The 16862-nt window shown below is 40.8% G+C and overlaps 1 protein-coding gene across 1 annotated transcript in view; it reads right to left on the reverse strand.

Annotated features, from left to right (window-relative positions):
- The window catches only part of LOC144829088 (uncharacterized), a 1185727-nt gene that overhangs the window by 1016809 nt on the left and 152056 nt on the right, over positions 1 to 16862 (reverse strand). Inside the window, exon 2 of the mRNA XM_078687867.1 lies at positions 4757 to 4855. Within this exon, the coding sequence (XP_078543993.1) occupies positions 4757 to 4855 (99 nt within the window). The remainder of the gene's footprint in view (positions 1 to 4756; positions 4856 to 16862) is intronic.

The following is a 16862-nucleotide window of genomic DNA, read 5'->3' on the forward strand; positions in this document are numbered from 1 at the left end:
TACGCGACGCACTACCACTCATGGACAATTGATCTGGCCATCTACCCGATCTTGATTACAGCCCTCACCAGCCCTTCATCTTGCTCTCCCTCGAGGGCATTTACTCGTTGACCTTTCCCTTGACTGTGGAGACCTTGCTATCTGACTGACGCCCGGTGGAGCTACCTGTTAGCTGACGAGGAGATGGGCTGTGGATTTCCCCTCGCCGTCACCTACACATCTGGACCTTCGACAGACCGTCCTTTGTCTCTCTGTCGTATCCCCCTCCTACCCCTTCACCCTACCCATTTCCTCCCGTAATCTTCGCTCTTTAACTGTTTTTCCATTGAGACCTAGCTATCTGACCGATGCCCGGTGGAGCTACCTGAAAGCTGAAGAGGAGATGGGCTGTGGATCCCCCCGTGGCCGTCACCTACCCAGCCAGACCTAGGGCAGACTTTCCCTTCGTCTCTCCATTCTATCTATACCTTACCCCCTTTCCCTACCCCCTTTCCCTTCTTCACTCCATTTTACTTACCTTCTAAGTTCTTTAAATGTTTTTAATGGGTTTTTTTGCCATTTCTAACTGATGTAATTTGGCAACTATGTGGAACCTTATGTAAAGCGCTCTGATACCTTCGGGTCCTGCCAGCGCTATATAAAAGTCTTTAAAATAAAAAAATAAAAAAGTGTAACAAAAGTGCAGAGTTGTAATACAGCGATAATCCAGTGGGGTTTCGGATCTTATCTTGCCTGAATTTGTGGCATTCCAGACACAGACAAGCCGTATAGCAGGTCAGAGCACATGGTGGAGAGGTTTTGTTGATTGAGGGGTTGAGATAGAGAAGAGGTTGGGCTCCATCTCCAGGAAGAGCCTTTGTCACATGTATCCTGAAAAAATGTATCCTTTAGCCAGCTACTCTTGCCTCCCTGAGGTTGCCCAAAGAGAGTACCTTCAACTTAAAAGCTTTAAGAGTCAGTCATCCTCTGCCACCCAGCCGACTTCTCTGCTCCACTGAAGGTTTATGGAAGCAGACAATGCTGTTCCCTATAGTGATCAACAATAAAGGTCTCCTTCTCTGTGAAGTTCTTTTTACTCTTGAGTGGATTGGGCTGCACAATGAAGTTTGTAGCAGATCTCTGCTCTGGCAATCAGCAAATTAAATCAGTTGATATATTAGACCAGGTGAATGTTGTTTCACAATATTTGTCCACTGAGACTTTTCAATAGGGGAGTCAAAGATCTCTGCTTAAAGTCATATACCTGAAGTCCAGTTGTTAATTTACTATTAATAACTTTGTCCTTGGTATTTCAATCCTAAGAGTCTCCACTCCTTAATACAATAAGGAAAGACTTGTATATCCTACTACTGAGCGGACAGATTCACCCAGAGTGGAATACCATCTGGGTGGAGATTTCCACCAAGCATAAATGAAAATCTACACTTGTGGAGATTGCTGCATGCAGATTTCCTAAGTGATTAGGGCTCGTTGATTTGAATCTCAAGTAGATATAGGTTGGTAGGGTAATAAGAATTTCCCTTTGAATAAGGTCTTCACAAAACTGTAAGAACTGTCTTGTCTCACCCACTCTTGGAAGGGATTTGCCTTATCCATTCATAAGATCTTCTTTTGTACATCCTTTTTTAACATAATCCAAGCGTTTTGGTTGAGTCCGATACATTTTTGTTGTTCTATCAGAAAACCTCCCTACCAGTTTGCTCCTCAACATTTTCTAGGTAGGTGAGTTGCATCACACAGGAACCCAGGGAGGGTACTAGTCAAGTTTATAAAGGGGTGAGAAGGCCTCCAAAGATGCTTAAGAAGGTTGTAGAAAAAGAAGACATTTCACTACAAACTTAATTGCTTGCACATTGACATTTTTAAAACCCTTTACTTGAAAATAATTGACCATGCTTCTTGCAACTGACCCTTCAAACCCAGAATTCTGGTGCAGCAATAAAATGAGCTTCTAGAATGTTGGTAGAATATACGTAATTACAGGGAAAGGAGCATTGTATACCCCACACAAGGCATCCTCTATAACAGACGGAGCTCAATCCATACACACATTAACCAATAAAATGTGAAGTTATAAAAATTGATTCATAAAAACTTTCGAAAAATAGACTTGATTCATAAAAAATGGACTTGATTCATGAAAACGTTCGAAAAATGCGGAAATGTTAAACTCCCCAAGAGTAGGTTTGGAAATCTACACAAATTACACGGTTTCAGGTCAAATCTAGAAGCATGTGTTTCACTTTTTTATACACCGAGGAATGTTTTCTACTTGTAGGTACTACATGCCCCCACAAAATATGTGGGTGCTAACTTTCATGTCCCACCCTTGAACCGGATTTACTCGTGCCTTTTACTTAAGCTGTTTTGAAAGTCGTTACTAACTGGGGATCAGTTATGCTTAATGTCTGTGAATACAAACCTTATGAGTTCGTTGTTTTTTCATTTTGCAGGGCTGACCTCCATTCCCCCTCCCTCATTTACACCACCTTTCCTTCCACTATTCCTCAAGACAATGTAGTGCAATATCTTTCCTACTACCCTATATCCCAAAGGACTGTTGCACTCAGCTGGTGAAAATGCAAGCAAATCATGATTCTGTGACTCAGGATCATGGGATCAGAACCAGCAGATAATTGTTTTATACAACTATTGTCAACTATGAAGGAGGTGGAAGGTACATAGCCAACAAGTCTGTGAATGAGGTCCTATGCAGTAAACTGTGTATGAATATTTCTTGGTTTGACATTTTTGCTTTGTTGTGCACAGAATCCCTGCACCATTCTGCCTGAATCTTGACCCTTGTAAATATTACATAGAGACAGTAGTTATTGGTTTCTTGGATTGGTTGGGGAGCGACTTTGTTGCATTTATACACAGCTCCATGTTTACAGTGTTGGAACATCAACTACGTTGTAACACCCAGAAAGTGCACTGCTACCAGGTTCGCATTGGGAAGGTGGGCAATCGGGCTTTGGGCGATGGGCTAGTGCTTCAGGGGCAATGTGGACAGGTTTTTAGGGTCTCTGTAAAACAGCTCAAGAGACTTACTGTCTTCCCCTGTCCCCGCCAGCCACTCTAATGTGGTCCAGCATCACAGCCACTACCCTGGCATGCTGTCAATTGAGGCTGGGGGCCTGGGGTTGCTCTGGTCTTCAGGGCTTTCTCACCTCGCCCCCTAACTTGTGTGGCCTGCAAGGCCAGAAATTGTTTTATCCCCTGCCGGGCCATCACGTTCAGGATATGGTGGCTGTGGGGAGGTTGGGAATATTGCAGGCGGCTCGCGGACAGGGTTCAGGTGGTTTTGTGGCAGTCAGGCAATTGTCACCTCAGCCCTCCTGGATGAGCAGCTGCTGTGTGCCTTTCTTGACCCCTCTCCTGCCAAGTAATCTCCCTGAGACTATGGTGGGCTGGGAAGAGGGTAAGAGAAGCAGCTTTCCTTTAGTGCTATCATCTCGGCCACAGTGTCTTTCAGGACTTGTTGGGGATTGGAATCTTAAATAATTGGATTTGGCATTGTGGTTAGAGCTGTCAGGCTAATGTCCTGCCGTCTGCTCAACATCCTGTGATTATGTGCAAATCCCTGAATCTCTCTAAATTAGATAAAAATGAATTTAATTGTGTTTAATGTAACTGGGGCTCATGTAAATTGCTCCAGTACATATTAATAAATAACCAACCAAATTGTGCAAAGGTTGGACATTGATAATTAAAGAGGAATCTTTATACAAAAACATTTCCCTAATCCGTTTTATATATTTTTCTGTGTTTTTTGAAGTTTTACTATCAGCCATGGATCATTAATGCCCCTAGGCTGTTTATTTCTCCTCGCCCCCCCAGCCAAAATGAAGTGTTTCTAGTTATACCAATGTCACTTGCTCTAGAAGCTATAAAAAATTTAATTTACCAAACATTCCTCAAAAAAGTGAGGCTAGTGAGACTAAGCAGATGCATTGGTGACTCCTCCACTTAGGCGAGGAGCGCCGCCTCACTGCTCTTTGAGCATTGGAAGAAGGAAAAATAAAATGATAATAGCACAATGTTATTATTAATTTATTTTTCCCTACTGAAGCAGGTTTACGGGTGTGGGGCTGGGCTGTCATCACAGTCAGCAGGAGAGAGATTGGAGCACTTAAGGGTGCATAGCAGTATGGCCAGCCGTCTGGGGTCGGCCAAACCGCCATGCACAGTTAGCATGTTCTCCACCCGGCTGTATAGCGCAGCCTGGGTGGAGAACAGGCACAGGCTCCCACTACCTGTCTGAGTACCGAACCACATAGTTCAGACCAATCACAATGCTGCAGTCATGGTGGTGAAAGCAGTATCGGGATTGGCTTAGGAGAGCCTGTGTGTGCTTCCTGCTTCCGGCAGGAACAGAAGAGGATGTCACTTTTATTTATTTTTCTACTTCCCCGCCCCACCCATACTACTCAGTAGCAGCTGCCACTGACCAGATGATAATATATGAAAAGGGACGATCCGGGAATGTGGGCCAAAATTTTGGGGAGTGCCAAGACCTAATTGTCATCCCAAATCTGACCCATCACTATTGGAATGTTTATTAGTTTTCAGAATTCAAAATACTGTATGTGTTCTTGGTGTTGAGTGTGGCTGGAAAATAAAGATAAAAGGAAACATATGCATCCCTGACTGTAACATAAATTAAACGTTCGAATCACCGATTAAGGAGAATTGCTATCGCCTGATTTTAATTTCCTAGCCACAAATTATTTTAGACGTATGTTCCTACTATTACCTTCTGGCTCAGTTCGTTGTCATACAGTTTCAAGGTACCAGCAGACATCTTCAGCAGTTTGGAAACGGGTGATCCTTCCAACAGTGATCTATACGACCCCTTAGTAATAGAAAATATTACACTGTTGTCAGTTCAGGGATTGAATGAACCCCAGTAAACAAAAATGTAGCAAGCACTAGCACTGGCACTGATAATTGATTTATATTTAACGCAAATAAAAGTCTTTCAGCAAGCGTCATTAACGCACAACACTGATACAGCACAAATAGCAGCTGTGCAAACTTATCTTCCCTAACACAAAGAACACATGAATAGCAGGTGTAAGCAGCAGAACAATGTTCCATCAAAACACACACACAAACACAGAGAATAGGCACAAGATGTACAGTCACAGTTCAAACTACCCTTACACACTTCAAGCCTCTAGCCTAGAAATTCAAGTTTCAATAATTTGTATTTGTGTGATGGCTGTTGCGATGGTGTATGATCACGTTGTATTGAGTATGCAACTGTGTGATGATGTGTGACTTGAGCACTGAATGGCATGTAGGCGATGCCTTGATTGTATTGTGTGTGTGTGTGTGTGTGTGTGTGTGTGTGTGTGTGTGTGTGGGTGTGTGCGTGTGTGCGAGGATGTGTATGTGTGACAGAGATACACACAGTGAGACAGTGACAGAGAGAAAGAGAAAGAGAACAAGCATGTTCAATGCAATCGGTCTTGCATTTGCGAGATTTTAATCTATTGGCATTGTAAATGAAAATGCCTTATATTTATCTGTTTTGATAATTAACACATAAATAAAAGGCATTGTCATTTACAATGCCATTCTCAAACTATTGTAAATGAGAGACCTATTTAATTTCAAAGAAGCGGCAGCCATTTTCCCGGGCTGCTTTGAAAGTGAAAGCATGCATGGTGCGCTGAATGTTGCAGGAAAGCATGTTGTGCTTGCAGTAGGAGAAGCTCATTAAAGGAAATAGTGCTAACAGAGTAAATAAGACATACCATGTAGCAACAGAAATAAAAAAGCCAGTCCTCATGGGAGGTTACAAATGACGACATGGCGTTACCAAGGAGGGACTAACAAGCCTATTAACAAATCAGAAGCCAGCATTTTCAAAGGACAATAACAGAACCCAATGAAAATATGGGCGGAGAGTGGACAGAGCATTGCGTCCTTACTCGAATACAGCTACCTCACAGAGCAGTGCATGTGCTGCACAGGCTTGACCTAAAAAGAGAGTGATGGTTTTATGTCATCATGCAATTTCTCAATAGTTCAGTTAGGTAAACATCACCCTGATACATAGCCCTAGGTAAGTACACATTGCATGAGAGGTTTAAAGTGCCCAATGTAAATTCCATACCGGTATCACAATGACCCATTAAATTAAAACTATTATCCCCAATCTACGACAGTTAGTAATAAATTGAAGTGATAGCCTTAGTTTTACCAGAAGCTAAAGTGTGCCTAAAGTTTTGTGGCTTTATCCTACAGCCACTCACTACTTGTCTCTGCTGCACAGAAACATTTCCCATGTTAGGAAATTAGGAAAATGTATATTTTAACTAGCTATGACATTCAGTGTGCTATATATTATTAAAGTAGCAATTTTAAGCAAAGTAGTAAAGTGTGGAATATTACATAGAGTGACTTTTTAAAGGTTGCCAGATAAACTATTTGGGAGGTTAGAGTACTGCATGATGAAGGGCGTGTTCTAAATCTCCAAATAGAAGGAATCCGTTTTTACTTATCATAAAGAAGAACAGTGTATTTACAAAAACAGATTTGAGAAATCAGAAACAACGTGCAACTTTCTCTGGAGCGTTTGAACTCTGACTACTAGTTGAACGCAGTCAGCCACTATGCATGTCAAAGGAGAATAGACAACACTGTGCTACACAAGCTAAAGTTGAACTTTTCTATCATTATTAATGCAAATTAAATTGCACATAATGAAATTAATAACTGAATATTTAGAAGTCTGAAAGACAGTCCAGACCCTCAATCGATTTTTCTGCTGTTTTCTTAAAGACATGACATAGAACATCAGTCTATAAAGTCTTGGCTATTAAACAAACATATTCTCCAAAATCTGAAATCTTGAATGCTCACCAAAGTAGTAGCAACTTCAGATTATTCACTTTATTCCCCATATATTGAAAAACTGTGACTTTTCACGTTGCAGATTCATGGATGTTTGGGGTTTAGGCACATTTATCAGTTGGGAAAAACATGGGTATCAGGCAATATTGTCTCCACATCAAGCATGCTTTTGCTCCAAAATAGGTACATGCGACCAGGCCTTCAGATTCACCTTATTAACACGGAAATATATGCTGCTAAAAAAACAAAAACTCTATGAAGCATTTGTCGATCTGAGAGCTGCGTTCGACTTAGTACTGCACAAATTGTTATGTAGAACCATGCTTGACCTAGGAGCCCCAATCGATCTGGTAATTCTGAGAGCCAGACTTCATGAGGACAACTATGCCCAGGTCAGATGGAGAAAAAGCGGTGAATTGATTGATAGGATTCCCATACAGTGGGGTGTGCGCAAGGGGAGCGTGCTCGCTCCCAAGCTTTTTTCATTGTTTATCAATGATGTGGCTAGCAGACATCTGGACTACAGGAACCACTCTCCTGTTATGAATGGCATCAAAGTCCCAATCCTGCTCTTGGCAGATAACTCTTCACTCATTTCCACACCCCCTATGAGTCTGCATAGTGGATACATACATTTTTAAATTTCTGCAGGGTTAGGAGTTTGGAGCTTAATGTTACCAAAACAAAATATATGGGGCCTTATTTATGAAAAGTGACGCATCGCTGCGTGAAAACAGCGATGCGTCACTTTTCACTGCGCTCTCCCTGCGACATGATTAATGCGTCATATTTATAATATGACGCATCATGTCGCAAGGAGTTACAGATACGTCAGTATTTCTGACGTATCTGTAAGCGCAAAAGTCACACATTGCTGGGGTGTGTTACAAAAGTGACGCAACTCCAGCAATGCGTCCTTTCACATGGGGAAAGCCCCATGTGAAAGGGCTTGTGTCAGTCTTACGCCTGCTGTGAGGCAGGCGCAAGATTTTGACACAACAGCGTCCTAAAAGTGACGCAGTGAAATCTCATAGATTTCACTGCGTCACTATTACGAGGCTTCTTGCGGGGGAACGCCCCCTCTGCATACATTATACCTGACGCAGGTATAATGTAGCGCAGGGGTTTACAAAGTGACGCATCTGCTTAGATGCGTCACTTTGTAAATAGTGCGCAACAGGACGCATGTTTCACGCCGCTGATGCGTCACAAAAAGTGACGTATCGGAAGCACAAAACTCACGCAAGGCCTCATAAATGAGGCCCATGGTGCTCGGGAAAGCGAAGGGGAAATCACATAAGGTTAGGGTTGAATGTGAATCCTTTGAGAGGGTGACATTTTTTGACTACCTTGGGATAAGATTAAGCGACTCACTTGGCTGGGAACAACAATAAGATAAGAGTTATCTTACTTATTGCCACAAGTCAAAATCAATACTGAGATATCACAGTGTTAGTCATACATTCGATCACTGATCCCTGCATTAGAAGTCTATCATGCTAAAGCCCAAAGTGGTGCTTTGTATGGAGCAGAGATATGGGGCCATACAAACACAAACTGACGACTTGCGAAAATATCTTTGTAAGATCACTTATCTTGGTACCCATCACCACTCCACTAATCCCATTGTTATTTGCCCTAGGGATGAAAAGAATAGGAGATATGGCCTCACTGAAACTATTAATGTATTGGCTACGTATCTGGACAACACCCCGCTCTCTGATTACTGTATTTCCCTAAGAGCGGTTCTGCTGATCAGTGGTACAAAACAAACTACAGTGGTTCAAACATATTGCAAGCTGGTGCAAATCACTGGCCATGTGACCATGGGAATACCCAGAGAGGGCAACTAGAGGGGATCTACCGAGACTGAAATCCAGGTACTGGGTGGTTGTGGGAGAGCGCTATGCTACCAGACCTATAAATGGTAATTTAACAACACAATTCTTAAGTGCCGAACCATGCCCCAGATTCGAGCTCTTCTTGGATCAAATCACACCCCCACTTACTAGAAGTCTATACGTTAGATTTAGGTACGGCAACCTGCTTCTAAGGTTTCCCAATAATCAGGTTGCTGCGTTATAACCAGAACTATGTCCTGCTTGTGCTGGAGTACAAGAGACAGAAGAACACATACTTTTTTTTACATTAAATACCAACTGATTCGCAGGAGGTGGATACGGCCGATCTGTTCAAACCTTGGTGCCAGGCAATATCAGGCTGCCCACAGAATCCTTAAAACAGATACATCCGGGCCAGCAGTTTTTGCAGTTAGTCGTCTTTTACTCTCATTCTGGATTATTCGAAAAAAGCTTTTATCCTAGGCTGCATTGACTGCTATTATCAAAATTAATTCTTGTGTTTTTGAAACGTTGGCTACTGGAACAAATGAACTGTGTATTGTATATGAGATTACATTTCAACATTTTAATAAGCAATGTTTTTAACTGCAAGGCCATTGCTGGAAGCGTGTCTATTTTAATGCTTTTATTCTGTTTTTTATTATATATTTTATATGTAATTCAAGAACCCTATATCTGTGTTTTAGATTCCAAATGATGAATCTTTTGTAAACTTTGATGGTTTAAAGCAAAACAATTGAATAACGTTATTTATGAATTGGGTATCAGTTTTAGAAACGGATCCCATATTATCACCCATCACAACAAAGGTATAGTTATGCATGATTTAAACAAGACTTATATAGCGCACAACTACTCCTAGGAGTGTCCTGGTGCTCAGCTCAAAGGTAGGATTTGACGGGGCCACTAATCTTTTGCAAGCAGCAATGTTTTCAGTCTATTTCTGAATATGGAGATACGATTCCACAGAGTGGAGATCAAGAGGGAGCTTATGCCATGCTGAAAGTCCCAGAAAAAAAATTGACCACCACCCTTCTCTGGTGTGGAAAATCTTTAGGAATGCTAGCACGTAGGCTCTTGGCGGATCAAAGGTTTCTGATGGGAAGGTAGAAGCCAATTCTTGCCCTCAGGTAGCCTGCACCTGAGTGGTGAAGCACTTTATTAATTAGGACCAGCACATTAAGTAGAATGCTCTTCCTCACTGGAAGCCAGTGGAGTGCACCCATGCATGTTAAGAAGGGCTGCTGTGTTCTGGACCTCCTGAAGTCTATTAGTCAGGTAGTCCCAGATACAGGGCATTCCCATAATTTAACCTCGATGTTATGAGTGTTTTGACAACAGATTTCTTGGCAGAAAATGAGAGGAAATGCAAAAATGTCTTTAGTATGTTAAGTAGACCAAAGTAGGCGCCAACGACAAAATTAATTTGTGCCTAAAAAGATAGACGGTTGTCAAATTTGACGACAAGATGGACTACTTCCCCCTGCGGGCCTGCAGGTGGGGTGCCATCTGGCCAGAACATCTGCCATGTTGCTGGGGGATTTTGAGCAAAGAATAACATTTTGGTTTTGTCTGCATTGCACTTCAATTGATTGATGGGCATCTAGTAAAATACAGCCGCTAGACAGGATTTGATACTATCAATTTTCCCTTTTCACAGGCGAAAAGCAGCTGTGTGTCATCAGCATAAGAGATCACTTTTGCACCTAACGCTTCTGCCAACTGGGCTAGTGGCATAAGATAAACTAACTTTGAACAGAGTGGGACTCAGGAAGGGGTTCTGAGACACCTACACTGTAAATTCAGGGACCCTGAAGAGAAAAGCCCAACCCATGCGTCCTGTTCTCTGCCACGCAAAAAGGATGCAAGTCAGTTCAAGGCCTGACCCACCACTCCAATACACTGGAGATGTGCCTGAAGCCTGAAGTGGGAAAACGTGTCAAAGGCCGCTGACAGATCTAAAATGTCAGCACTGCCTTCCAGCCAACATCCAGGTTGCTTCCAATGTATTCAGGGACTCCATCAATGCAGTCTACATGCTAAAATTTGGTCTACAGCCGGACTGACGAGAATGAAGCAAGTTATTGTCTTCCAGATACTGGGTATAGTTTCTGGTTTACAAACTTTTCAAGCACTTTAGACAGAGCTGGCAACAGAGTAATTGGTCTGCAATTAGACTGTTCTGTGGGGTCAGCCACAGTTTTCTTGTAGCAGGGGGAGCATTTTTGCCTGTTTCCAGGAATAAAGTACTGTTGCTATAGACAGAGAAGCATTTAGCACTCTGTTGACTAGGGGGTTACTGGTAGTCGCACCTAGCGCTAACAGATTGGAAGGGGAAGGATCTATAGGAGATCCGGATTTGAGGCTGTGAATAGCTGCCTCTTTCCCCTCCAAGGGAACATGGCAGAAACTCGAAAGTGTTGACTCCACTGCAGTGACCTTCTGGCTGAGTGCTATAGGTGAGACTTGCTTGTATGATTCAAATTTTATTTTGGAAATAAGAGGCCACCTGTTCACACAGGCAAACCAATGGTTGTGGAACTATGGCACACGCCTAAGGGGACAAAGCTTTTTACCACTTAAAAGATTTCCCACAATTTACTCTCTGCTACCTCTATCTTTTCTTCAAAATAGTGCTTCTTTGCTCTTTTGACAATGGCATAGAATTTTCTTGGCGCTGCCTTGTTTATTATTTTGTCGTTGGCTCTATAGTCCTTCTACCGCTGTCTTTCCATAGACTTACAGCCTTTTTTCTTTCCCCTGAGAATGTCTGTGAACCAGGGGCCTGACCGCTTATTTCTGCAGAGTGACTGTCGATAGATGGGAGCCAACAGATTGGTTGTATTTCAGATCCTCTATCAAGCAAGTTGGCATTTTCCTGCACTAAGCCTGCGAGAGAGCGGGCGCACTCTTACAGAGAGGGAATGAACTCCGATTGCTGGACTCTATGGGGAGCAACGGCAGTCAGATCTTGAACTTTTAGTAGGACAGGCCATCTGAACATAATTGGATAATGATCTGTCCAGACTTGTGGAACTGGTTCACTAGTCTGCAGATTGACATTAGTCAATATTTGGTCCAGCACATGGCCTGCTTGGTATGTGGTACTAAACACATGTTGGTTTAGCTCAAGCAATACCATAGTATCTAATAATCCAAACACCTCATAATCTTCAGTTTGATCCATATGCAGATTAATGGCCTGTGTGTCATGGATTAATATATCACTGTTTCTCTTTGGTTTAATATCTTCCATCATCACTGATACATGATTTGACAAGTAGCAAACACAGGAATATTTTCTGATAAAACTTGTTTACATCTGTTGTCTCTTCACCTACTTGTTTAATATTCTCTGGGTTATAATAACGTTTATACAGAATAAATTAATGCTGTCTCTTAAATACATCACTTTAAAAAAATGTCATGGATGAGATCCAGGTCTTTCTTTCAATTCTCGTAGACCATATTGTTTAAAATAATGTATGAGCTAGAGATTGTAGATGGGTCCTTACATTCCATAATTGTAAGCAAGATTTCAAAGCATTGAAAGGTACTTCTTGTAGTGTAATATGGTTTTGAAGCGCTCGCAAAGGCTGTGGCAATGCTTGTAAAATAGTTTTTCATTTTATGGAGAGGGATTTCTCTCCACAGCATACTATTTATTACATTAATTGTGTATGTGATATGACAACTACTTTTGATAAGGTATAGTCGCTTGCTTTTAAGATATAGGCCCATAAGAGTCCAATGATATTCAGAAATTGTCAGAGATATGATACGGCTAACACAATTTTTTCTTACACAGAGATATCACAAATTGTGCACTACCATAATAATAGCGAGTGATTCACTAATGGCTTTTACACTGAGGACCTGATTCACAAAGGGAAACTTACACTTTTTGCTATTCACAAAGGAATTTACAAGTAATAACCTTACGAGAGTGGAATCTCAGCACATAAAATGATACTTCACACTCAGAAAGAGACTACTCAGAAATTCCTTTATAAATAGAAAACAATCGTAAATCAACACAAAAGTGAAAAATTACCTTTGTGAAACAGGCCCAGTTTCCTCAAATAAAGGAGTGCCTGAAAACATTCCTTTCCATACTATGGCAATTGTGTACTTGACGGGGTGCTCTGTCTAATTTTCAATACTATTTGTTTTATATTCTGCTTTATTCCATTAGTTTTAAATGTAGTGATCATCATCATCAAAGTACTTTATACCATCAAAGTATACAATTAAATAAAATTTGTCATACTGAAAGTTTAAGAGGAAGCAGAAGGAGGCGATATAATAGATTTCGTAGTTAAATTGATTAAAGAAACAATTAAAATTGACTGCACAGAACAGACTTTAGCCGCGGACATTCAGAGGGTGCATAGAAACCCGTTTTAACTTAGCCCAAATAAAACTAGGCCCAGGAAAATGCTGATTCACTTTCTGACTTATAATCTAAAGGACGAAATTTTGAATAAAGCGTTAAAAGTAAACACACTTAGTGCGGAAGGATTTTCATTTCAAATTCGATCTGATTACAGCTTCAAAACAGTGGGAGCTAGGGAAACTAATAGATCATTTTAAACAATCAGGGGCAACAGCTCAATTAAAATTCCCCGCAACTTTAAAAGTGATGTTTAATAACAAGATGAATATTTTCAGAAGAGTTGAGGAAGCGGAGGCATTTCTAAAGTAAATTTCCATACAAGGAGGCGGATCAGTTCCTCTACAACTCTCATAGGCCCAAAAATGAATGATCAATGAATAATAACCAAAATGACTAATAATGTAGACGCAGATGGGTGTATATATTGAAATTCTCATTATCCCGACTGCAAAGGGAGTTCTCATAGGCCAGAGTAGGGCCATAAGAGAAGGTGTGGGGTTCTCCAGGGGAGCACTTGGCAGGGTAAGAGGGGTATAGAGTTACGGAACTGGGTGGGGAGCATATGGAAAAAAAGAAAAAATAGAGTCCAAATCGCCATATTAATTCTCATATGATGTCACATAGCTATATAAGGAATAACAGTGATGGTCATAACTGATGCAGTAACATATTTAAGGGTGATGTCCTGGAACTAAAATGGACTTAAGGTGAAACCTAGAATGGAAAGAATACTTCAATATATTAAGGATGCAGCAGAGCACATTTTTATCCTTCAAGAAACTCATCTTACTGAATTGGAAATGAAGGATTTATGTAAAAAAGTAGTGGATTCATGAAGTAATATGCACCTCCCAAAACACAACAACTAAGGGAGTGGCTATAATCTTTTTTTTTTTTTAAACATTTTTCAAAACCTTTATTAAAGCACTTAAATACAGACCCATTACATCATGCAATAAAGCAGCTCAGTTGAGCACAGTGTAAATCGAGTAAAGCATTAGAAAACAATTTGACTGCTCCTAGAGAGAAGCATGAATATGTTAGGGCTGAATCACAGAGTCTGCATATAAGGGGACATAATAACAATGGTAAGTCACATGAAGCAATGCAGTCAATGAGGAAGAGGAGAGCGGTCACCGACCAGCACCGGCGGGTGCCGCGGACACGGGGCCGGCGGGGAGCGGGAAAGAGGCAGCGCCTCTGAGGGGGGTGCACGAGTGGAAATAAGTGATCAGAGGGCCCCAAATGTCTACTGGACGGGACCTGGCAGGCATTAAGTCCCAGAACTACGACAACAGAGTCTGACATCGAGAAGCATCCTCTAGCCAGCTCTTGGCCTTAGGAGCAGGCCTGTGGCCCCAGCACATCGCCACCCGGCACCTCGCCAGAATCAGTAGCATCGCTATTAAGTGTCGGGAAGCGTCCGGGCAGAATTTAACGAAACCAAGCAAGCACAGGGGGGCGTCCGGGTGCACCTTGAGGCATAGCCACGCTAAATGTGTTAAGTCCGCCGCAGGGGCCGCACAGCGCACGCACGTGTCAGTCGGGATGAGCCCTAACTTGTGTAGCTGAGCAGGGGTGTGGTATAGCCGGTGCAGGAACTTAAAATGTATCAGACAGAGCCAATAATTTGGTGACAGCTTCTTCGTCGGCTATAATCATTAAAGATCCTGCATTATTAGTGGATAATTTTAAGGCAGATAAATTGGGTAGATGGGTTATAGCTAGAATAACATTTTGTACATATAAATTTACGATTGCGGGGTACTATGGTCCTAATTTGGATGATTTATTTCCCATAAAAGAATTATTAGCGGAATTATTGCCTTTTCAGGACCCTTTAATTCTGGCGGGCGATTTTAGTTTAATTTTGGATCCTTTTTTAGATAGGTCTGTAAATAGTAGATCAGCCCAGAATCGTGGGATGAGATTGTTGCTTAAAAATACAATGAAGCACCAAGGCTGGATAGATATATGGAGGGCAAGGATGGGTATCAGGAGGGGTTACACCTTTCATAATAAAAAGTACAATCATAAATCCAGATTGAATTTTTTCTTAATTAGCACAGAATTGAGAGAATGGGTAAAAGAGATAAGACATCTAGGGGGTCATCTTTCAGGTCATGTACCAGTCATATTATCTCTGAAACTCCCTAGTAACCTGATTAGCAAGAGATGGACACTAGATCGTGTGGTTTTGTTAGATTAGGATGTAATTACTAGTTTAACAACTGACACAGTAAGTTACTTCCAGACTAACTTGGACACTGCATTTATTGAAATAGTTTGGGATGCTTATAAAGCCTTATTGAGAGGTAGGATAGCTGCCATTCAAATTACTAGACAAAAGAAATATACGGCAGAAATAGGAAATATTGAACATAAAATTCAGAGTCTAGAGAACGATGCCACCCCTCAGGAAGATGCTTTACAAACACTCAGAATAGAGCTGGTAGAGCTGCTAGATGCTAGGCTCAATAAAAGGTGGGAAGCAAGTAAGCGGGCTAATTTTGAATAAGGGAAAGGTCGTGGCCGGCTTCTAGCTTGGAAGAATAAAATCGATCGAGCTAAAGCTAACATAAAAGAAATAGCTTGTGAAAATACTGGGAAACTATGTAAAACGCCGCAAGAAATTGAGGAAGCTTTTTATGACCATTTCAACAAAGTTTATCGAGAGGATTTAACTTTACAGGCCAAAAGTATAGAAGCATGGTTTGAGAATATTTCCATTAAAAAAAATTACCGATGTAAAATCTGATAATCTCAATAGACCAATAAGTCAAACTGAAATTAAAACAGCAATAGATTCAGGGGGAAAAGGAATGGCGGCAGGACCTGATGGTCTCCCAGCAGAACTGTATAGAAATTTAGGAGAGGTTCTTATTCCGGTAACGACTATAAAATCTTTACTAAGATATTAGCAGAGAGAATGAATGGGATCATAAGTGATTTAATACATGAAGATCAAAAGGGATTTGTGACAGGATTTGTGTCGTTTTCAGCCTATGCGTTTTTTCTAATATAATTCTATACGAGTTGTCGCATGCTTTATATGTAATGGTATGATGTATTAGAAATATGAAGACCATCCAATGTAATGTAAAAATCTGATGAATTCCATATTTTGAAATGTATTTTTAATTTTGTAGGTTTACTGGTGGTAGTTTCCTGAAGAAGGCGTTTTGTAACGCCGAAACGCGCGTCGATATTTACTGCTGTGTTTTTATCTTTATGAAGGATATTTTTAATTCATATGTTATGTTTTCGCCACATGGATCAACTGATTTGTATTGATCATTATGATTTATTGATGTACTGTTCAGTTCAACTGAATTTTAATTACACACATTTGTGACACTGAATAAAATAATACATTTATTATAACATATAGTTCTTTGTTTCGTCCTGAGTCCTCCTCAAAGTATTATTTGTATATTGTTGTTATTGCCTAGGAGAGATGTTTACACACATGACAAAAAAACTGTGTCATACTCAATCCACAGTTAAATATTTTTAGAAAAATAACATGTTTAAAACAGTATATGCCAACACAATAAAATAGCAATCGACGTTAATCACATATATCAACAAACATCCTATAGCAGATATGAGAACAAGGGACATGTTGAAAATAATTATAATTCATACTTTAAAAAATCATTGACTATTTCTCTAACAAAACTCTCATTTGTAGCTAATTACATCTAATAGGGGTACTGGACACCTAATTATACCTCTCT

The sequence above is a fragment of the Lissotriton helveticus genome, chromosome 4_1 (genome assembly GCF_964261635.1).
Source record: "Lissotriton helveticus chromosome 4_1, aLisHel1.1, whole genome shotgun sequence".
NCBI classification, from domain to species: domain Eukaryota; kingdom Metazoa; phylum Chordata; class Amphibia; order Caudata; family Salamandridae; genus Lissotriton; species Lissotriton helveticus.